We start from the raw sequence: 25,539 nt of genomic DNA, 5'->3' as shown, positions 1-25,539 counted from the left end.
GATCTTCAGCAAGTAAACCAAAAAAATCACGGGGTTTTTTTTTCCCAGCGAGGGGGAAGCTCAAGAATGTTGGGGTTTGTCAACAATTTTGGGGTCTTCCTAAAAAAAGCTCCTGGTTTTTACTTTTTGAAATATGGCAACACTCAGTTGGACTCCAGATCCCATCAGCCCAGGCCCAACGGCGTTTGTATGTTGCATGTTATCCATATTTCAGTGTGGCAGCACCTACACTTTGGAACTCCCTGCCTGTTGACCTTAAGCACGGGCCTTTGCTGTGTTCTTTCCACCGCCTGCTGGAAATGGGAGTCCCGGACTCTGTGTTCATCATCCGAGGCCCTTCTTCATGTGCCTTTTTGACATGAGATCTGGAGGGTGGCAACAACCAGCTTCTGCCTAGAAGCACCCAATAAGCACCTCACTTGCACCCGCTTACCCCTCCCAAAAAAAGTGTGTCTTTCATTTTGCGAGTTTCAACTGTAGTTCCATTTCATTTAGCAGCCAAGGAGAATAATGAAAAGGCAAGCGCGGCCCCTCCCAGCTGTAAGAATCCTCGCACAAAACCTAGGTTTCGTAACTGCATTCTGGAAAAGAAAACGGCAAAGTCGGTGTGTTCATTCTGCTTTTAATGCAACCGTTCCCTAGGACACTTGCAGAATCTATATTTCTCCTGTCATTTCGATCTTCCCCATGATTCCCTCAGTGAATTACAGTAAGTATATAATCAAAGTGCCAATCCTCACCCCCTTCCAGAGCATATAAAACTCTGAAAGGCAGCTGGTTAGGGGGCCCCTCTGCTAGAATCCATGAAGGGACACCCATATTTTCTCCACCATACTACTAAATATCCTGCGGTAGACCCGAGGCAGTGTTTTCCCATACACGAGTGAGCCGGGATTCTTCAGAAGCTACGGGTAGCTTTCCAATATCCATTGCCCGTCTCAGTCGCCCACCATACGAAGAAAGTTCATCACTTTTGTGGATCTCTGAATACACCCATGTAGATTCTTCAGCAGAGGCCCCGAGAGGTCACAGCTAGGAATCTGGGTTGCCTTCTCAGCCCACGGATGAGTCCTTCACTAGCTGCCGGCTGCGCCTCCTGTGATTCTTTGTGTGCTCTGTAATCAGCTCAGTAATTCTTGCAGTGGCCCAAGGAAACCAGCACAGACACTGGATTTCCAATAAACAAGCCACATCCATATAGCCTCCCCAGCACCACACCTCGCCGGTACCCAGAACTGCAGACCAAGTGCCCTTTTCCCAACTCTGGCTTGCTGGGGGTCCATGTGGCCTCCTGGACGGGGCTCTGTTAGCGCTTGAGCTCCATTTTAGCGATGGCTGCCCGGTGGACTTCGTCGGGGCCGTCAGCGAGGCGGAGAGCCCGTGCCCAAGCAAAGAACTGCGCCAGTGGTTGGTCGTTGCCGAGTCCTGCTGCCCCAAAAGCCTGTGAGTAAGCCAGGTGAGGGGAAGGAGAAAGAAGCCAGGGAGCAGAGAGGAAACACAGTGTTGTTTTTTAAGGGGAGGATGCGCTGTATTGCAAGTGTCTGCACAATGCATTAGATCTGAAAGAAGAGGCTTGGCCAAGTAACAAAGGGCGGGGGAAACAAAATTAAAAAAAATCCTTCCAGCAGTACCTTAAAGACCAACTAAGTTTTTTATTTTGGCATGAGCTTTCGTGTGCATGCACACTTCTTCAGATACACTGAAATAGAGGGGTGGGGGAGTATATTCACTCTGAACCCCTTTTTTACTGAGAACAACCTGCTGGTCGTTTCCTGAGTGGGTGGGGCTCATTTGACCATGAGAAACTGAGGATTTAGTGTAATCGGCCCAGTCCTGTGGAAGTCTCTGCCACTGGGGATTCAGTGGGTGCCTTCTATGCAAACCTTTACGGTACAGTGGTACCTCGACTTACAAACGACTCGACAACCGAATTTTTGACTTACGAATGCACGCTTACGAATTTCTCAACATCCGAACGGAAACCACGGCGGTTTTAGATAGGGTTTTTTCGACTTATGAATTTTTAGATGCTTTGACTTACGAATTTTTCCATTTCCAATGCATTCCTATGGGAAATCACGTTTCCAATGGCGCTTTTCGACTTACGAATTTTTTGACCTACGAAGGTGCCTTCGGAACGGATTAAATTCGTAAGTCGAGGCACCACTGTAAATGCCTGCTGAAAACTTCTAGTCCGCCAGGCCTATGCAGGCAATTATGAAGACATCCTTTCACAATGGTTTACTGATGCTTGGGTTTTTTTTACTTTGTTTCTAACTTTTTAACATTGAAAAAAAATATGCTTCTGCTGTATGTAAACTACTTTGATATATTTTTTATGAAATACTGGTATCCAAATGTGTTTTTTTAATAACTAACTAAATAATCCAGACAGAAATGGTGAAAGGAGCTGGAAAGCTGCATGCTATCCCAGGCAAACCCAAGACGGCATCCTCCAAATTGTTTTGGAACCCACTGGTCCCAGCCAGCATGGCCAACAGTTGGAGATGATGGGTGCGTATTTATTGCATTTCCATCCCACCTTTTCCTCCAAGTTGCTCAAGGTGGGATACATGATTCTCTCCCTCCACATTTGATCCCAACAACCCTGGGAGGTAGCTTAGGCTGTCAGTGAGCCCAAGGTGAGCTTCACAACTGAAGGCCGATTCTTGAACCTTGGTCTCCCAGCTCTAGTCTGATACTCTAACCACTACACCACACTGCCTCTCACCAGAATTGGGGGGGGGTGCCTGTTAGCTAGGCCTGGCTCAATACAGTGTCAATTATCTTGCCTTTGAATTGTGATGAGACCCTTGTACCCATCAATATACTGTTTGAGTTCAACTCCCATCAGCCCCCAGACAATGGTCAAGGCATCTGAGAACACCTGGACTCCCGCAGCTTCCCTGCCCCTCCGCTAGCGTGAGAAACACTTGCCTGGATTGCTCGGTCGACAACATGCAGAGCCATCCTCGGGGCCACCACCTTGATCATGGCGATCTCAAGAGCCGCTTCCTAGGAGATGAGACAAAATGTCGGTCAGCTCTTCCTCAGGACTCCCCCCACATACATAAGGGCACAGCTCTCAAACTGCCTTCATTCCCACCGAAGCCGTTTGACGCCACCTCTTGTAAACTGACCAGAAGCAGAGCACAGGGTGGAGCGCACCACCACTCCTGCCCTTCGCATGGCCCAATCCGGCCGCTGGGCAGAGCCATGAACACAGCGCCAAAGGGAGAAACGGGTGGCAGGTGAAGGGGCGAAAAAGCCAGCCCAGCACTTTCTCAAATCCAGCAACGGTGTAGATCAAGGGAGGGGGTCCTGGGGCCTTCCAGATGTTGCTGGACATCCATTCTCATCATCCCTGACCATTGGCCATGCTGGCCAGGGCTGATGGGAGCTGGAGTTCTACATCCGGAGGGCCACAGGTTCCCCATTCCTTGATTTTGCCCTTCAGGCCTCAAGCCACTCCAGCTCCACATCTCTGACCGCTTCAGTCTGAGATCTGCATCGTTCCTCAGTGCTACAGTTCTGATTCACAGAACCATAGAACTGTAGAGTTGGGAGTCCAACCCCCAGTATACCTGAAGGAGCGTCTCCACCCCCATCGTTCTGCCCGGACATTGAGGTCCAGTACTGAGGGCCTTCTGGCGGTTCCCTCATTGCGAGAAGCCAAGTTGCAGGGAACCAGGCAGAGGGCCTTCTCGGTGGTGGCGCCCGCCCTGTGGAACGCCCTCCCATCAGATGTCAAAGAAAAAAATAGCTACCAGATTTTTAGAAGACATCTGAAGGCAGCCCTGTTTAGGGAGGCCTTTAATGTTAAATAGATTATTTTATTTCATTTTTCTGTTGTAAGCCGCCCAGAGTGGCTGGGGAAACCCAGCCAGATGGGCGGGGTATAAATAATAAATTATTATTATATTGTAATATAATGTGGGGATCATTTGCCCTCCCCGCTCCCAGCTCTTGTGCACCTGTGGCAAGGGAAGGGCCACAAAGCGTAGCACTAGACTTGTGGCCATCCAATGAAGTTGAATGTTGGAAGGTTCAGGAGAGATGAAGTCCTCCTTCACAACAGTGCATAGTTGAACTGTGGAACTCATGGCCACAAACTCAGAGGGCTTCAAACTATGGAACTAACCCCCATCATTCAGCCTGGGCACTGAGGTCCAGCTCCAAGGGCCTTCTGGCGGTTCCCTCACTGGGAGAAGTAAGGCTACAGGGAACCAGGCAGAGGGCCTTCTCGGTGGTGGCGCCCACCCTGTGGAACGCCCTCCCAGCAGATGTAAAGGAAACAAACAACTGACTTTTAGAAGACATCTGAAGGCAATCCTGTTTAGGGAAGTTTTTAACATTTGATGTTTTATTGTGTTTTAAATATTCTGTTGGGAGCTGCCTGGAGTGACTGGGGAAACTCAGCCAGATAGGCGAGGTATAAATAACAAATTGTTGTTGTTGTTGGTTGTTGTTGTTGTTGTTGTTGTTGTTATTGACAAATCCATGGATCAGGCCATCAATGGCTACTTGCCGCAACTGGCCTGATCCAGAAGGCTCTTCTAGCATTCACATCCCCACTGTGAGCTGGTGGTGGGAATGACAGGGTTGAAAACTTTCCTTTCCCCACAGCCGTGGTTTTCGCTGGTTCGCGGACCCTAGAGATACTTTGAGCACATACCTTATTCCCAACAGTGTCCATCAAGTGTGCTGCCTTGAGGACCAGGAGGCGGGCCTGCTCAATCTCAACACGGGACTCGGCAATTTCTGCCCTGATGGTGCCCTGCTCTGCCAAGGGCTTCCCAAAGGCCACACGAGATGCCACCTGCCGAGGAAGGTATACCTGGCTGAGGGTTTCGCTCTGACCTAGCCAAAGACTGTTTGCCCACCGCAGCAACATCAGCTGGTTCACAGGACCTCAGGCAGACTACTGACTAGGGCCAGTTCTAGGGGGTATCCTTACTCCCAAGCTAAAAACAGCTTCACTGAAGAAAACCATCCATGAAGGCAGTTCAGATTAAAAATAGATAAATGATTCTATATTTATTGTGAGCTGCCAGGAGGGTTATCACAAAAAAAGAGAAATATTTATAAGGTTTAAATGTGGTACAGCCATACCTGTTTCAAAAAGTAACTTAAAATTCAAGGTACACTAGAGGACAAACCCCCCCAAAAAAGGTTTGCTTTCAACTGCATGGCAATTATTTTATTTCATATATTAGTGGTGATATCAGTGTTCAATTGACTCCTATTTGGAATTCTTTCAGCTTTAAGAGAACATCATAAGACCTTGGTCCCATATAAATGGTTCCCTTTAAAAAATGTTATTGCCCCCTCCTCCTGCTTAACGCTAATAATGGTAATCAGGTTTTTTCCCCAGGGAGTATGAACGAGACAATCCAAATTTGTACTGTGTGCATGTGTTTAATTTAGTTATCAATCAGTTCCATTGCTTTCCCCTTTTTTAAATCTTGTATGTTATTGAAATGTATTGTCCTTGTTTAAATAAATAAAAAAATTAAAGGCTTTGAAGGCTAGCAGGTTACTTCCAGGCACATTTCAGAGGTGCTCGTGGTGACTTATGAAGCTCTCCGTGACAAGGAAGCAAAAGTCCCTTTTTTAACATACAGGGCTGTCTGGGTTTTAAAACCCCCTGGAGAGGCTCTTGGTGGAAATCTGAGACGGGGCCTGCTTGGTGGCTGCTCCTCCCAGGTGCGAGAACCCCTTTTGGACGCACAGTATATTCTCTGCCAATGAGCCATGGCCCAGTGGCCTTATGACAGAAAAGGCCCTAGACAGGGCTAGGACAGACCCCCTGCCTGAAACCCTCAGGACGCGCTGCCACTAGTCAGTGGAGACAAGACTGAGCTGAAAGGACCAGGGATCTGACATGGCAAGGCAGCCTCGTATGACCTTCTGCAGGCAAAGAGGGTTTTATTCAGACAGGTCTGATAAGCCAGGTCAGATAGGTCTGATAAGCCAACTTGTCACGGCCACAGGAACCAAGCTGCAATGCAAAGGTCTCCCCCAAGCAGAAATGGAGGGAGGGAGGCAGCTCAGAATGAGATTGTGCTGGATAAAGGAGCTCAGTGACAGGCGGACATGACCCAAAGTGCCGAGGAGATCTGCTCCCTGAGAACCCTCGACCCCACACACCTTGCTGTGTCGCTTACCCTCTCCTTCATGAGGGCCAGCGCCCTTTCCGCAAAGCCGATCAGCCTCATGCAGTGGTGTATCCTTCCTGGGCCCAGCCTCCCCTGGGCTATCTCAAACCCTTGGCCAGGGCCCAGCAAGAGATTCTCTTGGGGCACACGGACGTTGTCAAAGGCCATCTCTCCATGGCCAGCTAGAAAGAGAAGGAAGGGGGGATTTCTTGGCAGAGGGAACCCCGTGCCGCCACTCCCTGGCTGCTGCTACACAACACCCCCACACCTCACAACTTGGGGGGCTCTGCCTAAGTAACTTGGGTTGATCCTGAGCATATTGAAGCCTTATTAACAATAATTCTTAAGTGCAGACACAGATCACGAATGTTTGATCTGTGATTCCTGCCTTGCAGGGGTATGACCCTTTGGTTCCCTCCCAACTCTACAATTTATATGAGTCTATGACAAAATTAAAAAAATTCCTTCAGTAGCATCTTAAAGATCAACATTATTCATAACATTATTCATAAGATGGCAACATTGTGTATGCCATCAAATGCCAACAGTGCCCTTCAGCTCTCTATATTGGACAAACAGGCCAAACCCTACGCCAAAGGATAAATGGACATAAATCTGACATCAGGAATCACAAGACAGAGAAACCAGTAGGAGAACACTTCAATCTCCCAGGACATTCTATGCAAGATCTCAAAACAGCTGTTATATTACGGAAAAAAATCAGAAAAAGACTGGAAAGAGAAGTTGCTGAATTGCAACTCATTAGCAAGCTTAAAACCATGGAGCCACCTGGAATGAACAGAGACATAGGATTCTTATCTCATTATGCATGATCAAGCTTTCCTTAGCACCTCAGCCCTTGCTTCCCCCCTCCCCGCAAGACCAATTGCAGTCATTAACAGTCGTTAACAGTCATCAACAGGTTTACCACTCCTATCAGCCCATCACCCATCACCCATTCCCATCACCCCCACCCCCCACCCTCTGAATATACATAAGGGTCTGGTTACTTCTGTTTCAGTGTATCTGATGAAGTGTGCACGTACACGAAAGCTCATACCAAAATAAAAAACTTAGTTGGTCTTTAAGGTGCTACTGAATGAATTTTTTTATTTTGTTTCGACTCAGACCAACACGGCTACCTACCTGTAACTATGAGTCTATGATCACTGAAATTAGCAAGAGCGCCACGCTAGATCTGTGGGGGTTCTTCCCCAGGTACCGCCAGAAGCAGTTGGCAACTGGGAACAGGGCCTCTGCAGCGGTGGTGCCCCATCTGCGGAAGACCCTAAAAGGCAAGAGAGGCCCAGCGCATGCCAGCCCTCCTTCCCTGGGAGACCTACAAGGGAAAACCCTAAATAAAAATGCTTTGCCTGACCTGGAGCGTCCTCCAGGCCATAAACACTGAGCGGCCTCACGATTGTGACTCCAGGCGTGTCCATAGGAACCAGCAACATGGACTGCTGCTTGTGCCTTTGGGCGTTGGGGTCCGTCTTGCCCATAAAGATGCAGAGCTGGCAACGGGGGTCCAAGGAACCTGCCGGGAAGAGAGGTTTGGGTGAGGGGTGCCTGTGTTGGAAATCGGTACTACCCTCCATGCTGGCTGGCTGTTTGCCAACCCCACTCCCCCAAATGCCCTTCCTTCTCGACTTGCACGGATGCATTGGAAACAGAAGAAGCCCCACCCCAGGCAGCTTCCACTCGTCTCTGCCTTGGAGCCGATTTCACCCTCCTTTGGTCATCTGGAAAATGCCCACAAGGCAATCCTTTGAAGAGCAGAGCTCAGTTCCCAAGCTCACAGCACCCTTCGAGTTGCTTTGATCCATACTTCCTGTTGAGAAGTGCTTCCGGGCAGTGTCTTACAGGCAAGCAATGAAATCTGGAACAAGAAAATTTCCCAGAAGCCCTCTAGGAAGATGCCCACCATCACTCTCTGGAAGCCACAAGAAAACCTTAGATTGCAGGGAAAGGAAAAGGCTGAGCCCTTTTGGGAGCTGGCCTGCTCCTTCGCCACCCCACACTTCAGCATCCCAGCTGCAGAACCATGAGCCCCGATACCAAAAACTGGGGAGACGGTGCAATGTACCTGATATCCACCATTTGCGCCCGTTCAGGACATAGGTGTCCTTTTCCTTGACAATGGAAGCTTCAATGTTGGCGGCATCGGAGGAAGCAACCTAAGAAAAAAAGAGACACTTTGTTTTAGAGGCAATATAGACGCAAGGCTCATTTATTCATCTGCTGTTTTTCTGTCCCACTGCTTCCTCAAACTGAAGCTAACAACATGGCTTGAATAAAACACCTCAGCCCCCAGGACTTTACCCAAGACCTTTCTGTTTCAGCTGCCATCTTAAGGAAATTGTGCTGTGCCTATTTATGAAGATGATGATTTTACCTGGATTTTTTTTAACAGCTTGACTGCTGTGGCTGCCTCGATTTATATCAATGCATCATCATTCATTTCTCTTATGATTTATTGTTTGTTTGCTTTTTATACGGCATGATGTAAATACTCTGCTACCAAAATAAAGATTTTAATTTGAAAGAATAATTAAGAATCCCAATACCTCCTTCCTTAGTGTTCAAGAACCACTTGAACACTAGAGGCACTTGAACACTAGAGGCAGCCCTCTTGGGGCCCCAGGGCCACTGACCTGTGGCTCCGTCATAGCAAAGCAAGACCGGATCTTTCCATCCAGCAAAGGCTGCAGCCAGCGCTCCTTCTGTGCTTCTGTCCCATAGCGCAGAAGCACCTCCATATTGCCTGTGTCTGGGGCAGAGCAGTTGAATACCTGGAGAAGAGAGACAGGAGGTCAAACAGCAGCTAGCAAGCTTGGAGGGGAGAGGGGGGAGGGGGAGGCTAACTTAAGAGACTTTTAGGGCAGGGGTTGCTCCTGCACCAGAGAATTAATCTTTGTTGCCATCATTCAGCCATGAGATGGAAGATGAACCCAGGCCCATCTCTCATAGCAAAGCTGATTTATAAAGCCAAGCCAACTAATTTGTCCAATGCAGCTCCCTGGGGCCTTGAAGTGGTCAGACGTAGCAATGCAAGCTGCTGGAAACCACAGGAGGGGAGGGGGCTCTTGTGTTCGGATCCTGCTTTCCCATAGGCACCTGGGGGGCCACAGTGAGGATAGGATGCCGTAATGCTTCTGTGTCCAACAAACAGTCACCAAGAATGAGGAGAGGTTTTCTAAAAGACGCTTTATTCAGAAAAGCCTCTTGCACGCTCTGCTAGAACTGAAATTCAGATATGCCACAGGCATGGCCAAACCCAGCCCTCCAGATGTTTTGGGACTACAACTCCCATCATCCCTAGCTAACAGGACCAGTGGTCAGGGATGATGGGAATTGTAGTCCCAAAAACATCTGGAGGGCCACGTTTGGCCATGCCTAGTAGGGGGTGTGAATCCAGGGCAAGTCCTCAAATTGCCAACCTCCCTGGGTTAGGAATTTCCGGCGGGTACCTCAGGCGCATGGAGCGAGCTCCCCATCAGCTCACACAAGTGGCTGTACTCCACGTTGGTCAGGCCTGCTCCGTATTTCATGTCTGGATCACTCTCCAGCGGCAGGAAAAGGTTCCAGAGCCCCTCAGACTTGGCCTTCTCCTGAAGGATGAGAGAACAGGTGCAGAGACTAAGAGGCCTGAGGGCTAGGTCCTCCAGGGAACATAAGTAGATCCAAGAAGCAAGCTTGGATTGGGCTGGGCAAACTGGATTTGTGGTGTTTGTTTGCTTTTCATAGGAGGACTACCGCAAACAGAAACCCTGATGAATTTGCACTTGGGAATGATACAGGGAAAAACCCCTCTCTCAGAATCAGATCAAGGCTTTTTGGGACACAGAAGGGTGTATAATGAGCCTGCACCTCTTATTCTTTTCAGAAATCAGGTTCCTAGCCGTTAATATGACTACAGAGGGAAATCCAAAATCACATGGCTTGTGATTGATGAAACGTATTTCAGCAGAAGCTGGGGGAGCAGAGAGAAGTGGGAAATGATATCGCCAGTGCAGTCAGGCAGTAGGAAAAAATGGGGGTGGGGGGGACACACCCACAGAATGGGCAAAGTATATTTCTAGGTGAGCGAGTTGTGTCCCACATGTATAGCTCTCTGGGGAAAAAAATAACACTGTATGTTAATGACGGGGGGGGGCAGGTGTGTGTAGGTGCTTATCCCCCTGCCCCTTGTCTGTCACCACCCATGCTCCTGTGATCAGAGGAGAGAAACACCCAACTTATCTCTTCCCATAACTATTGGGAACAGAACAGGTTACGCCAAATGGGCAGTTAAGATGTGAAGATATAATAACCAGAATGTGGAATCTGAGGTTGTTTGACACGGTCCTATAGAAAGTCTTCTTCTCTGGGAGAGATTTTATGCAACAAAGATGGGAGCAGGGCCTTTTTGCTCATAGCACCCTGTGTAGGGGATGCTCTCTCCCAGGAGCCACCTGCCTGGTCCCAACAAGGGTGCTGCCCCGTGTGACACCAGGAGGAAGGGGACTTGCCTTGAGTTCTTCCATCAAGGGATGAGGAGTCCATCGGCTCGAGGAAGCCTGGTGGTCTCGCAGAAGCTGCTCGGCTGGGTAGATGTGGTCCTCCATGAACTTCTTCACTTTGTGGTGCAGCTCCTGGACGCGGCTGGGAAGGCCATCCGGAGAGATGATCAGGTGGAACCTGGAAGCAGGAGCCAGCGTGGAGTAGCTGCTCCGTGGGAACGGCCTCGGGCCAGCCCACGTACTGAACGCCCTGGTGGGGGCCATGGGAGTTGGAAGTTCCTTGAAGACCCGGAAGCCTTCTTTTGTAGCAAAATCCCAGGCGAGGTCTGCCATGAACTCGGCCTGCTTCCCGCTGTTCCCAGCAGTCGCTGAGCTGGCCTGGCCTGTGTGGAACGAACAGACGCTACATCTTTAGGGACACCCCTCACCTCTGAGTCCACATGCCACTCTTTCTGCCTGGAGGGAAGAAGCTGGGGCCTCAACTGGAGGAACAACTGCCAGGGTCCAGGAGAGTGGGCAGATACGCACCACGCACTGAAAGAGCACCCAGTGCATGTATATAGCACATGGCTTCCTGCAAAGGATGGTGGGAATGGCAGTTTGTTAAGAGTACTGGAAACCGTGGCTTTGTGTGTATGTGAAACAGTTCCCAGGATTCTCTGGGGGAAGTCACGTGCTTCAAATGTGTTTTAAGTGCATGGTGTGATTCTGCCGTCTCTGGAAGCACACTCCTCCCCATCTCCATATGCATCTCTATATGCAGGTGGACCCTCCTGTGAGGTGGATATGAAGAACAGGGGTGGGGATCTTCCCCGCATGGTCACCCACCTGCCAATCACCTGCTGCCACGGAGACACCAGGGGGCGCATAGGTCGGTGGTCCCTCCCACCTCTCAAATGTTGACCTATGGGGCGGGGAGGGGTCTGCTTCACCAGGGCCTCCCACACATTGGCACCACATTGGCAAAAGCAGCAGGATGGAACACCCTGCTCTCCAGCTGACCTGCGAAATGTCAATCCAGGTGTTTGCAGGGGTCAACCGCTTCCTGCCTTTGATTGCGTAGGCACGTAGGCACGTTTTGCCTCATATCTCAGGTTCTGAAAGTGCTAAAAATCACTCTCTTTTTTTTTACAAAAAGTCCCTTCCCCCTCTCGGAGTCCGTTCCCTCGGAGGTCGAGGGGAGCGTTGCCGCGCAGCGCTGGCGGTAGACCGGAAGTGCCTAGAGATTGTGGTTTCATTGGGAGGGCAGAGCTCCCTCACACCATGGGTGCCCGTTCCCCCAGCCCGCAGCCCAAGTGGCCTCACTGCCAGAGGTAATATGTCTCTGAATGCCGGTTGCTAGGAATCACTAGTGGGGAAAGTTCTGTTGCCCTCAGGTCCTGCTTTCTGCATTCCTTAACTCTTTTGAGAACAGGAAGCTGGATGAGAAAGAGTGACTGACTCTCCCGATGCCCTTGTCCTCTCACCTGTGAGCGAGCGTTTGTACACCCCCTGTAGGATCGCGGCCACTCGGAAAAAGGAAAAGGCCATGTAGAAGTTCCAGTTCTCGGCGGCTGGGGTGCCCATGTGCTTGCAATACATCTGGAAATAGGCCTCTGCCGTGGGGATGCCTAGCCGGCTCAGGTCACAGTCCCTCAACCCTGCAAGGAGCGAAAGCAAAGCTAGTCACGGAAAGCAGGATCAGGGCTTGGTGCTGGGGCCAAAAGGTTGATACTAGCGTAAAGCAGCGGGAGGGCAAATCTGTGGCTCTTCATGTGCTGCTGGACTCCAGCTCCCAGCAGCCCTTTAAGCCAGCATGGCCAACGATCAGGGATGGCAGGAGCTAGGTGCATGGCAACATCTGGAGGGCCACAGGTTGCCCTAAAAAAGCAAGCCTTTTTGTTCCCAGGCTTTGATGCCCATGGGGTGTCAGCTGAGTCAGGGTTTTGTTCTCCAGGTTCGACTCCCCGGCTCGGCTGCCCCTTGTCTTTTTCTCTGCAAGTGAAGGGTTAGGAGCTGTAATTGGGGAAACCATGGTGGCACAGGGGGGAAGGACCAGGCCTGCTCTGATGTTCTGAGTTCTCCCACGCAAGAGCTCTCTGAGATGCTGCTGCCTGCACCACCAACTGCAGGGTGTGCGTGTGTGGGAAGGAGGCCATTGTCAGTCAAAGGGCTACATTCTCCCATGGGCAATTTTCTGGAGGTGGAGCCAGAAGGAAAACTAGGTGGAGCAATGACTTTTCATTTCATTTCTTTTCATTTCACTTTTAATTTGTATTCCACCTTTCTATATTACTATACACAAGGCAGTTTCCAAGCTGAAGAAACAACAAATTAGACAGCAAAGATCCACACATGTGACAACAATCTGATCCAATTACTAAAAAGTCTCATCTGTGTATTATCTGTGCATAAATTGCGGCAAGCTTTTCCTGTTTTCTGACACTTCTGTGGAAGGATTTTAATTGTAAAGTGTAAATTTGTGGTGCAAAGTATTTCAGATTATACTGTGCTTTATAGTCTTGCAAGTTTGACAGCTGTGTTAAATGTGCTGGCTATGACATTTTGTAAATTACAACAGGCTAAACTGAAGTCATGGGAATGTCAGAAGGATTTCTGTATGATCTCTCCCTCTAGGCCAGGCATCCCCAAACTTTGGCCCTCCAGATGTTTGGACTACAATTCCCATCTTCCCCAACCACTGGTCCTGTTAGCTAGGAATCATGGGAGTTGTAGGCCAAAACATCTGGAGGGCCGCAGTTTGGGGATGCCTGCTCTAGGCCAAGCAAGAGGCATTGTCACCATTCAGGGACACATTCCAAGTAAGCAAAAGCAATCAATGCAGGCATGGAATAGGGCCGAGGGGAACCCTCAAGGACCAGGCAGAGTCACCCTTATTCAATTTCAATGTGGCTTATGCAGGAGAATGACCCATGAATTGCACCAGAACTTCCAGCAATAGTCAGGCTTCCAGTTCTACGTGGGGCAAGAGACCATTTTCTACCCAGCATTCCCACCTCTTTCCCAGTTTTGTGTTATTCAAACCCAAACAGATGTTACTCCGATGACTTGATAATAAACATGTACCTTTCAGGATAGGGAAGCTGGAAGGCAGATAATACACCAGGCAGTTGTAGGCCACATCAGAAAGAGGGTTGCCCAAGGTAGAGAGTTCCCAGTCAAGAATGGAGACCACCTCAGGCTTCTCTGGGTGGAAGATCAGGTTGTCTAGCCTATCAAAGGAAAAAGGGGAAGAGATACAGAGGAATTCTGGCAGGTGCCACCTTAAAAGTGGAGGTGTGTGGGCTCCTATATGCTGTGCATTAAAAACCTTATTGCAACCAGCTTCCTCTAAAGCAAGCTTCCCCAAACTAAGGCCCGGGGGCCGGATGCGGCCCGCGAGGCTCTTTTATGCGGCCCCCGGCAACCCCCCTGCCCGCTGCTGCTGCCCGCTCTTAATGGCATGCTGCAGCTGCCCACTTCCAGGTTCCCGGAGCGTCGGAAATAGCTTGTGCGCATGCGCAAGCGTCATTTCCGGCGTGTTTCCAGGCAGGAGGAAGTGCATGTACACAGTGTTCTGGCGACCCGGAAGTGCGCTGGAAATCGCGTGTGTGCATGCGTATGGGTACGCACTCCTGCGCGCTCCGGCCCGCAGCACGATCAGCACTGGAGGCACCGGCCCTCGGCGAGATAAGTTTGGGGACCCCTGCTCTAAAGCAACCTTTCCCTACCTGGCAAAAAGTTGTGGACTATAACTCCCCTCAGCCAGCATGGCCAATGGTCAGGGATTAGGGGAACTGTCGTCTAATAATATGTGGAGAAGAAAAACCAAGATGAGAAAAGTTCTCAGGGGTGCCACAAAGTCTTACTTAAAAGCCCAATGCATTAAAACAACAACAACAACATCCCTTTTTGGCTTCTCCATAACTTTCGGAGGCCATCCTATTGGCTCCCCTTGCTCTAAAGAATCATGAGAAGAGACATTCACAGAGGGAGTTGTGAATCCTGTCAGAGGAGAGCTTCCCTTCACAGAACCTCCGGTTCTAACCATTTCCCAGGTTGCTACATATTTTGCTGAGAGAAACAGTGATCTGAACACACCTTTGCCATTCGTAACATGCCCAACCGGCACCGTTACAGGTGCCACATAATATACTTGTTCCACATTTGTAAGAAATCAATCTTTTAGTGTGGCAGCACCTACACTTTGGAACTCCCTGCCTGTTGACATCAGGCAGGCGCCTTCGCTGCATTCTTATTGGTGCCTACCAAAAAACACTTTCTGTTTACACCAGCCTACCCAGATATGCGGAATGCCGACACGTGTTTTAGTCTGTTTTTAAGCTTATCACTGATTATAATTATTTTTGAATGTTTTAAGCAGCTGTTTTTAACTGAAAATTTTATTGTTTTATTTTTTGGGTAAACTGCTTTGAAGGATTTCCCGCCCCCCTCTTTTCTTTACAACCAAGCAGTACATATTATGTCTTTATTTTATTTCATAAAATGTGAAGCAGTGGTTTTCAACCAGTGTGTCGTGGCACCCTGGGGTGTTTTGAATGATGGTCAGGGGTGCCGCAGGCAACCCTGGCCTCTGTCCCTCTTTCCTTCCCTCCCTCCTCTAATGCCCTCTTGCATCTCTGCCTCCTAAAGGTTGGCATAGTTGTTTGTTGCAGCAGCCCTGGCTACAAGCTCCGAAGGCAAATGGTGCCTCTGGAGCTGGCCAGGGGGTGCTTCCAGGCACCCGTGGGGCAGTGTGAGAAGGCACCTCTCTCTGGGGCAGAGAAGGCAGCTCAGAGACCAGGGGTGGCGGCAACAGTAGCTGCCCAGAGGACTCCCAAGGAGAGGGGAGGAGGCTGAGGGAACAGTCCACAAGGGAGGGTGTTAAAAAAAGGGTGAAAGGCTGCCAGCTCTGCAGGCGAGGGGTGACATAACTGGGCTCCTGAGCCTCACAGCAGTGCCACAGGAAGAATGGAGTTGGTCAAGGGAGCCATGGACTGAAAAAAGGTTGAAAACATCTGGTTTAAAGCAGGCATAGGCAACCTCGACCCTCCAGATGTTTTGAGACTACAATTCCCATCATCCATGACCACTGGTCCTGTTAGCTAGGAATCATGGGAGTTGTAGTCCCAAAACATCTGGAGGGCCAAGGTTGCCTATGCCTGGTTTAAAGGGACACCTTAAAACTGTGTTTGGAAGGGGAGAGAATGCCGTTATTTGACACCTGAAATCTCCGTGCACGAGAGAGAGGCCCTCGCTGGCCGGCAGGTGGGACGGGAACCAGGCAATTAGCCTCTCCATGGCCGGGATGGTATGCGTCTCTGTGGCACGGTACTGTTTGCTCCATGTCTGGACTTGCCGCTGAACGTAGTTACCTGCAGCAGAAAGATGTCATTAAATAAGGCAGGGGAAATTCTCCGCACTAAAAATCAACTGAGAAAAAAACAAGTTCTGCAGAACCGAGCAGAGGAATCATAGGACCGTAAGATCATAGAGTTGGAAGGGACTCTGAGGATCATTCAGTCCAAGCCCTGCAATGCAGGAATATGCAGCTGTCCCATACGGGGATCTAACCTGCAACCTTGGCATTATCAGCACCATGCTCTATGAAATGGGGATCCTGTGGCCCTCCAGATGTTATTTATTACTATTGCTATCATTCTTATTTAAACTTTTTAGTTGGTATTTTTTTTAATGATAGCGACTCAATGTGCCTTACAATGAACACATAATGTACATTAAAACAGAAAAAAACCTCTAAAATACAATCTTGTTTTTAAAGGCAGGATTAAAACATCCACCTCCACCTCCTAACTAAATGCCAAAGGCCTGGAGGAAAATAAATGTTTTTGATTTCGGCCTAAAGGTGACGGCACCAGGCGAGCGTCCCTGTTGAAAAGCCGTGTTCTTGCGTTGCTGCCCTTGGGACCTCTTGTGGAGGGGCGACATGGAGAAGGGCCTCAGATGATGGTCAGGGAGTCTTGGTGGGTTCATATGGGGAGAGGTGGTCCTTGAGGCATCGGGGTCCTGAGTCGCCTGAGTCGCCTGAGGTAAAAACCAGGCACCCCCAAACTCGGCCCTCCAGATGTTTTGGGACTACAACTCCCATGATCCCTAGCAAACAGGGCCAGTGGTCAGAGGTGATGGGAATTGTAGTCCCAAAACATCTGGAGGGCCGAGTTTGGGGGTGCCTGGTTAAAACCAAGGGTAAGTTATCAGTCTCCAGCTCCCACCGTCCCCGACCACTAGCATTGAGCGTGACAAGAGCAATGCCATTGCTCCAAACATTTACGCACCATGTTTCCCATAATCCTCCAGGCCGGCCGCCTTGATGTCCACACTGTGGATCTTACAGAGGACTCTGTTCATGGCGGTGTAAATCTCTGTCCGTTGGCTGGGCTCCAGTCCTGGGAGGGAGGGGTCCTTGAAGATCCGCCCGGCGCAGTAGTCCATGAGGTAAAATGGGGTGCCAATGATACTGGAGCGACACAAGGATGTTAGTGCAAGAACATCAGCAAAACTGCAGGTCTATGACTATAATAAACTGACTGGTTGATTGAGCAGCAGCGGAAAGGGCTTCGAGAGGCGAATCTTCAATAGTGGGTGACTGCGATGCACTCTATGTGGGGCTTCCTTTGGGCTTGATTAAGAACCTGCAGTTAGCATGATTGCTGACAGAAGCAAGACCCTTTCAGCATATAACTCCTGCTCAGAGACCTGTACTGGTTACCAATTTGTTACTGGGCCAAGTTGAAGGTGTTACAATTGATACATAAAGCCGTTAAAAACTTGGGACAAGTTTACTGCTTCAATTTGCCAAACGGGCACTGTTACAAGTGCCACGTAATACCCGTTCTGAATTTGTAACAAATCAATCTTTTAATGTGGCAGCATGCAAACTTTGGAACTCCCTGCCTATTGACATCAGGCACTTCACTGCACTCTTTTTGGTGCTTGCTAAAAACCTTTCTGCTGACACAAGTCGACCTAGATAAGTGGAATGTTGACATGTATTTCCATCTTGTCTTTAGCCCATCATTGATGTTTATTATTGCTTGAATGTTTTAAATAAGGGTTCTTACTGATAATTTTATTGTTTTCTTTTTTTAAGCCGCTTTGGGAGGTTTTTTGTTTGTTTGTTTTTTTACAATCAGCAACGTATAGAGTTTATGAGATGATTGAAAATTACACAGGGCCAGTGATTCATTCTCAAACACACACACACACTCTAAACGCACCTTGAATCTTCACATAAGGCAATGACTTTAGGAACTGGAACACCAGCCTCCGCAACAGCCTTCAAAACCCTGCCAGGGTAAAGGAGGCCAGAATTAATGCTGGAAGAATTTGTTAGAGTGTGCTCATATTTCTTTTAAAAAACCTGATTGTGACAAGTTATACAGGATACATTAAAAATAACATTGTACCACTGCATAAATTTTTTTAATTACCATAAGGACTGCCTGACCCAATTCAGAACCTGTCTATAATCCAAGATCTTTGCGTTACATCTTGCTCATGGGCCGAGCTTGTGAAATCTGTTAGGTTGACCAGCACACAAAGCAAGACCTTTGCAATTGGTGGCCCCGTGGATGTGGAACTCTCCTACAGTTAACATTTGCTTGCCTCCCTTGGAATCCTGGCATCCAATAAGGCCTTAAATTTTTACTTTTTTTTACTATTGCCTTTCCTCATGAGAGCTTAGGACGGTGGTCTAATTCGGTCTCTCTCACACATCTGTTTGCATCCACTCAGTGCTTCACACTCTGTCTGAGCTTCTGATGATTTTATTTCTCTTTCTGCTTCATTTTGTGAGGGCTTCGCCTCAAAAAGCAACAAATAAACAACAGAAATGAATAAACAAACTGTTGGCATTTCTGCCTCTCCCCGTCCTTTTTTTTTTTTGAAAAGGGTGATTCATAGGCTGCTGCTTGAAAACTCACCAAAGTGTTCAGGAATGACTGAATGGAGATCCCAAGCAGCAAGACACGAGGGGAAAATACCCCCCCCCCCAAAAATGGACATTTTAATTCTGTGCAACTTATGTTAAGAGAAAGACTGTGCACACTTTCCAATAATGCAGAACTCCTTCTGCCTGGTAAATAATACTATGAAGCTCAAAAGCTTGCACGCTCCTGCTTCCACTCAGCTACATGTGACTAATCCGATACGTCAGTTTACCACTCTTCTGAGTTAGGATGGAGACAGTTGCTAGACTTCTCACCTGTACTCTCTCTCCACGGCATGAGCAGAGGGAAGGAGGGGGCCTGGCGGCTTCTTCCTCAGAACGAACTGACGATCCCCAAACCTGATGAAGTAGGTAGGGTTGGACTGCCCATGGCTGAACTGCCGTAGCACCAGAGGCCCTGAAAGTGGGAGCGTGAGCCATCAGCGAGCGAAACCGGATTTACTACAAGGAGCTCACAAAGGTGTCTGTGGTCTTGCCCCCATCCATTTTATTCTCATAACAACCCTGTGGGGTAGGCCAGGTGGAGAGAGTGGAAAAGAGAGAGGTGACTGGCCCAATGCCCCCCAGGGAGCTATGAGGCTGAGGGAGGGTTTGAACCCAGGTCTCACTGTCCCTGTTCTAACTCAGAAACTTCAGACCTGGGGCAGATGTGGCTCTCCAGAGCACCCCCCCCTAATGGTTCTGCTTTATTTTTGCCTGCATGGAAGGTGTCCCTGAAATGTGATCATGCTTCTTCCTTTACCTGGATGAGGGATTGAGATATTGGGGTATTTTTTTGGGGGGGGAGGTTGTACAGAAACCTCTGGCTCTGGCATGTACCCTGCTCTACAACGATAAATGTGGCCCCTGGACCTCCTCACTGCTGGGATACGGTCCCTGGAAGATTCCGCTCATGGGCTGAAAAAGGGGCCCCAACCCTGCTCTAACCACTACGCCATGCTGTGTCTCTATAGAACACAGTGTCATCTGCCGACAGAAAAGTAGCGAAGAATTTCCTGACACTTTCAAGATCTGTATCTTTTATAGCTGGGAAGGGGACCCAAAGCGGGAATGTGGAAAATGCCATAATATTGGAGGGCGGGTGTCAGGCTTCGGGGACTCAGCTCCCCCCGCCCACCTTTGGCTGTAGATAAGCAGGACAAAGCAAAAAGAGTGGCTTACCATTTAAAGAGTCTTTAATGGTCACAGCAAAAGAACAAAGAAGCCATTCTTGGAATGACGGTGTTCCCAATTAAGGTTTCCCCCCACTTCCCCCAGTCACTTCCGCGCCTTGCAACCTGATCTCACAACCACCATGTTTTTTGTGTAGCCACCTTATCTGCTCTACGTGACCTTGGACTGATATGCTGAATACTTTCCAGCGAGAGAGTCTGTCAGCTCTCTCTCTTCCTGTTCTTCTTCACTTTGCTGTTCATCCCAACTTTTGTCTTCAGAACTATGCCCCTCTGCAAACCACTGTTCCAAATCTATACTGCTCCACTGCTCCTGGGCAGCTTCAGGATCCTGGTCATGAGCAGGGGGAGGGGGGAGGCTCCCACCATTCCTCATCAGAGCAGTACTCCTCAGCCTGGTCTCTGACAGCGGGGGAGGGGGGGAGGGGGAGAGATTCTATACCTGGAGCCCCCAGGATGCTTTCAATGTACTTCTGGAGAGGGGCTGTGGGGATCTGCATTGCCGACCTCACGGAACAGGTGTAAGGAACAAATGATCTCAGGGCAAAGCCCAGGTGGCTCTCCAGCTCATGAATTGCTGAGTCCGGATCATCAACCTGAGACGAAGGAGGGAAAGGCAAGAGGTGGGTAGCAAGCATGGGCTCCAGGAAGGAAGGGGAGCAGGTGAATCAGGGAGGCTGGTTTTACAAGTCTGGCAGTGACGGTCTTTGACACGGCCACACCTCTGCTCACCTTTAGCGTCTTCATGCCCAGCTGGGCAGCTGCTTTCAGGTTCTGCCCAAGGTCATCCAGAAAGATGGACTCTTTGGCCTGAACGCCCAGTCTCTCCAAGCACAACTCATAGATACGAAGGTCCGGCTTGCACACCCCTTCTCGGCAAGACTCAATTATCTAGAAGACAAAAGACAATAAAACACAGTGGTACCTTGGTTCCCGAACACCTTGGCTCCTGAATAAATTGGCTCCCGAACACTGCAAACCTGGAAGGAAGTGTTCCGGTTTGCGAACTTTTTTGGAAGCCAAACATCCGTTTCGGCTGTCGGCATTTTTTCCGGGACCAATCTTCCAATCAGAAGCCACGCCTTGGTTTACGAATGTTTTGGAATTTGAACGGACTTCCAGAACGGATTGAGTTCAGGAAGCAAGGTACCACTGTAAAGTAAAAATTAGTTTGGGTGCGCACAAGGAAGCCAGAGAATGATTGTTTCAGAGTGTTTCATAAGTTCATTAGTCACAATGAATGGATGCTAACTGCAAATGCAGAATGGGCAGTTTGAAGCTTTTTAGCTTTCTTTGCTAAATGCAAATAAGAAAACCAATGTTCTAATTGGATCACTGTCTATGATAAGGGATGGGGAGCTCGCCCACTGCAGGTCAAGTGTGGCAGCTGGGTGGAGCTGCTCACCGGTCAGTCATCTGATTACACTATTTATTTAGTGGAATTATAACTCACCTTTGCCTCCAAGGAGCTCAACGACCCTGTGAGGTAGGTTAGGCTGAGAAGCAGTGACTGGACCAAGGTCACCCAGTGAACTTCATGGCCTAGAGGGGATTTCAGCCTTGGTTTCCCAGGTCCTAGCCTGACGCTCGAATCACTACACCACACAAAACTCTCGCAGCATAATAAGATTTCTCTAATGCAGGCATCCCCAAACTTCAGCCCTCCAGATGTTTTGGACTACAATTCCCATCATCCCTGACCACTGGTCCTGTTAGCTAGGGATCATGGGAGTTGTAGGCCAAAACATCTGGAGGGCCGCAGTTTGGGGATGCCTGCTCTAATGAGATGAGAGCATTAAAAAAACCTGGAATCTCTGTTGCATGCTGTGAACTCACCACATCAAACTGCTGCCGGTCAAGGGGCAGAAAACTTTCTCCACTGGGCAAATAGAAATTGTTACTCAGGACGGCTGTCTTCAGGCCTTCTGCTCGGATGCGCTTTATAGCCTCAGTCATAATGGGAAGCTGCCCTGACATTCTGACGCTGGTCAAATCGGCAAGGAAAGACTCCACTGGGACAGAGGAGTTTGCCTTGTGGGAAGAGGTAAAAATAGAAAGGAAAACAGTGGCTGGAACATCTTTGGGTGGAAAAGATCACGCCAAATGTTTCACACAACCCAATAATACCATGCCATATTCTACACACTGAATCATTTTTTATAGCGTGAAAGAACAAAGTTGAACCACAACGGCAGAGAAGAGATGGAAGAAAGAGCAGAGGGCTCCCTCCCTCTTTGGAGGAAGAGGTTTGAAATGCAAATGTGCTAAGACACTTGGGCAGTTCACGATGGAGATGTCTCCCAATTTCTGCCTATGGATGTTTCCGTAATTGTTTCAGGCCCTAAATGCCAAACACCCCCTTTCCTACAGAGTTTCCTGGGTGCCAATCTCACCAGAGGCGACCCACTGTCCTCATAAGCTTGGAGTGGTGGCAGCGGCCCAGGAAAGGACATTCTCTGTGTAAGCTGGGAAATTCTCTCCCCACAGAGGTACGTCTGGCACCTTCATGGCAAAGCTTCTAGCAAATGCTTCTTTGCCCTGGCTTTCGACATATGCATATTTTTAGGACTCATCTTATTTCTGTGATTATAAGTGGCTTTAAACTATTTTTAATGTTGGAGGGTTGGGTGATGGGCAGATTAATAATAATAAGAATAATAAATAGGAGTGAAGAACCTTTCAGCCTTCCAGGCGTTTCTGAACACTTCATACCATAATCTCTGGTCACTGGCCATTTTAGCTAGAGCTGAACAGAGGCAGAGGCCAGCAACAGCCAGAAGGCCGCAGTTTCTCCGGCCCCTGAGATAAGGACTCTGCATGTGAGCTCTTCTACTTGCCCTCAATTTAGGTGACAGAAAACAAACAGAAAAGCTGGCTTACGATCTTGGAGCACTGCTGTCCAAATACATGCAGAAACTCTGCTGGCTGCAGCTCCCCTCTCATGTACCTCAGCCAAGGTCCGTCCTCCCCTCCCGATCTCATGGCCTGCTTGATGGTGCCAGGGGGCACATGATGCCGAACCTCCCAGTCTACATAAAGGAAGGCAGATGGGTGAGGAAGCAACATTAATAATTGGGGCGGGGACATGAAAGGTTTCCTACCAGCCACAGGTGTTTCCTATAGAAAGAAATGTTGTTCCCTAATATTGGGAATGGACCCAGGTGGCGCTGTGGTTAAACCACAGAGCCTAGGGCTTGCAGATCAGAAGGTCGGCGGTTCGAATCCCTGTGACGGGGTGAGCTCCCGTTGCTTGGTCCCAGCTCCTGCCAACCTAGCAGTTCGAAAGCACGTCAAAATGCAAGTAGATAAATAGGATCCGCTACAGCGGGAGGGTAAACGGCGTTTCCATGTGCTGCTCTGGTTTGCCAGAAGCGGCTTTGTCATGCTGGCCACATGACCTGGAAGCTGTACGCCGGCTCCCTCGGCCAATAATGCGAGATGAGCGCGCAACCCCAGAGTCGGTCACGACTGGACCTAATGGTCAGGGGTCCCTTTACCTTTACCTAATATTGGGAATACCTTGTCATGTCTAGGATGATGCAGCCTGGGGAAGTCTAAACTAAACTTAGAACTAAACTTCCAATTGTGTGTCCTCATTGGGGGCTGGTGTGCTTCGGACAATGAAGAAACAAGTTCTGTTCTGAGAGTTAATGCTGTGAGCCCCTCCATCCTATGCTCAGGTGGAAATAAAAACCATTTATCTTCAAAACACCACAGTCTCGGCTCTTAGCCCTGCTCTAAGCAGAGGCTTTTAGTCACTTCTTGGAGGAACTTGCCTAAGACTCTTGCCTGATTCCTACCTTTGGGAGAGGAGCCAAGGTGTTGTAGTAAATTCTGTTCTGTTTGTGAGTACCTTCTCAAGTTTAGTCAGTATATTTTACAATGTTTTTATTTTGTTTACCTGTAACCTGTACTTGGGAACTATTTAATTTTGATATGATATGTGGTTTTCTTTAAATAAACCTGAAAAAGATTATTTCTAGTCTGTGGATTTTTGGGGGACTTCCATGAGGCAAAGCTAAGTCTAAAGTGCTCCAGACTGCTCGCTCCTAATTAAAAACAAAACAAAACAAAAAAACACCACAGTCTCCACTGAAGTTCATTCCAAGGCAACTGAACCCTGGGAAAGCGCAGGCACCCCTGGCTTGGCGTTGGGCACAATAATACAAGGCACATTTTACATAGCAGAGAAAAGACGTGGAATATTCCACTTCACATTCCATATTAAGGCAGCTCAATCAGCAAATGTCAGACCGGATGGGAATGTCACTGGTACAGACACTCACCTGCTGCCAGCTTGATTGGGGAAGGAAGGAGAACACCCCCCATATCAAAGATCACAGCTTTATAGGGACAGGTTGAAGAATTTCTCCATAGTGAGTGTGGAGGTCTGTACCAGAACCGTTGTAGGATGTGTGATCTCCTGACATGGTGGTTACAGAAGGCTTGGAAGAACTGGCCAGCACACATTTTCTGGAACTGTGTATGAAAAGGGGAAAGTAAATGCTTTAGAGATCTGTTGCAAGTTAGTAGTTTCCAGATCTTGGGATAACTTCTTGTCTGCACAGGTTTCTCTTTCAATGGCAACTTTTGCATCTTTCAGGTTACTGAGCACATCTGATGTTTTGACTCTGTGTAGTGATCTAGTATCTAGAAACATCTAGAGGGTCACAAGTTTCATATTCCTCTGTTAAGCTATAAATAATAATTTACCATGGCTATGCAGGCGGCTCCTTCCCTAGGGCTAGGTTGCGCACCTCGTATCAGAAACCTGTGGCCCTCCAAATTTTACTGAACAAGCATGTTTTCAAACGCAGCTTTAAAACTTGTAGGATGAGTCTTGTCTGATTTTATAATTGGATCAGGTTTCCACAAATGCGGAGTTGCCATTGAAAATAATACAGGCCCAACAACCTGGTTGAGGGCAAACTGGCACGTAAGGTATGAACAGTCTAGGATAAGGGAAGGTGGTGTAAGGCTTTGACGATTATCCGTATCACTTTGTGACTGTAAATCTGCACAGTATTAGTGCACTGTTCCTACCTGTCTGGCATCAGTTGTTCACAACTCCCACCAACCCCAGCCAGCTGGTCAATGCTCTAGTTATCTCCCGCTTGGACTACTGCAATGCGCTCTATGTGGGGCTACCTTTGAAGGTGACCTAGAAACTGCAATTAATCCAGAATGTGGCAGCTAGACTGGTGACTGGCCACCGAGACCACATAACACCAGTCCTAAGAGACCTACATTGGCGCCCAGTACATTTCCGAGCACAATTCAAAGTGTTGGTGCTGACCTGTAAAGCCCTTAACGGCTTCGGTCCTGTATACCTGAAGGAGCGTCTCCACCCCCATCGTTCAGCCCGGACACTGAGATCTAGTGCCGAGGGCCTTTTTGCAGTTCCCTCACTGCGAGAAGCAAAGCTACAGGGAACCAGGCAGAGGGCCTTCTCGGTAGTGGCGCCCGCCCTGTGGAACGCCCTTCCATCGGAGGTCAGGGAGATGAACAACTACCTGGCATTTAGAAAACACCTAAAGACAGCCCTGTTTAGGGAAGTTTTTAATCCGTGATATTTTAATGTATTTTTGTGTTTGTTGGAAGCCGCCCAGAGTGGCTGGGGAAACCCAGCCAGATGGGCGGGGTATAAAAAATAAATCATCATCATCATCATGTATCCCTTTTGAAAATCTCTGCACAGAGGGAGATTTAAATGGAGACAAATTTGAAAAACCACGAACTGTGTAGGCTGTTTATGCTGG

At 48.7% G+C, this 25,539-nt stretch overlaps 1 protein-coding gene across 3 annotated transcripts in view; it reads right to left on the bottom strand.

Annotated features, from left to right (window-relative positions):
• Window positions 1-606: 606 nt before the first annotated feature.
• The window catches only part of ACAD10 (acyl-CoA dehydrogenase family member 10), a 26,122-nt gene continuing 1,189 nt past the window's right edge, over window positions 607-25,539 (bottom strand). For all 3 annotated transcript variants that reach the window (XM_060276341.2, XM_088670919.1, XM_088670920.1), the window contains exons 2-21: window positions 24,067-24,259; window positions 22,661-22,809; window positions 21,617-21,811; window positions 20,513-20,671; window positions 20,223-20,376; window positions 18,864-19,005; window positions 17,878-17,946; window positions 16,936-17,117; window positions 15,864-16,014; window positions 13,727-13,872; window positions 12,127-12,300; window positions 10,670-11,043; window positions 9,629-9,769; window positions 8,813-8,950; window positions 8,245-8,335; window positions 7,537-7,695; window positions 6,168-6,340; window positions 4,676-4,819; window positions 2,938-3,015; window positions 607-1,441 (exon numbers count right to left, since the gene is read on the bottom strand). In XM_060276341.2, coding sequence (XP_060132324.2) covers window positions 1,307-1,441; window positions 2,938-3,015; window positions 4,676-4,819; window positions 6,168-6,340; window positions 7,537-7,695; window positions 8,245-8,335; window positions 8,813-8,950; window positions 9,629-9,769; window positions 10,670-11,043; window positions 12,127-12,300; window positions 13,727-13,872; window positions 15,864-16,014; window positions 16,936-17,117; window positions 17,878-17,946; window positions 18,864-19,005; window positions 20,223-20,376; window positions 20,513-20,671; window positions 21,617-21,811; window positions 22,661-22,809; window positions 24,067-24,250 — 3,138 coding nt within the window. In that variant the 5' untranslated portion in view covers window positions 24,251-24,259 and the 3' untranslated portion in view covers window positions 607-1,306. The remainder of the gene's footprint in view (window positions 1,442-2,937; window positions 3,016-4,675; window positions 4,820-6,167; window positions 6,341-7,536; window positions 7,696-8,244; window positions 8,336-8,812; window positions 8,951-9,628; window positions 9,770-10,669; window positions 11,044-12,126; window positions 12,301-13,726; window positions 13,873-15,863; window positions 16,015-16,935; window positions 17,118-17,877; window positions 17,947-18,863; window positions 19,006-20,222; window positions 20,377-20,512; window positions 20,672-21,616; window positions 21,812-22,660; window positions 22,810-24,066; window positions 24,260-25,539) is intronic.

The sequence above is a fragment of the Zootoca vivipara genome, chromosome 6 (assembly GCF_965207765.1).
Source record: "Zootoca vivipara chromosome 6, rZooViv2.hap1.1, whole genome shotgun sequence".
NCBI lineage: Eukaryota > Metazoa > Chordata > Lepidosauria > Squamata > Lacertidae > Zootoca > Zootoca vivipara.
The sequence above is the reverse complement of the archived record's forward strand: the minus strand, read 5'-3'. Positions and strand labels throughout refer to the sequence as shown.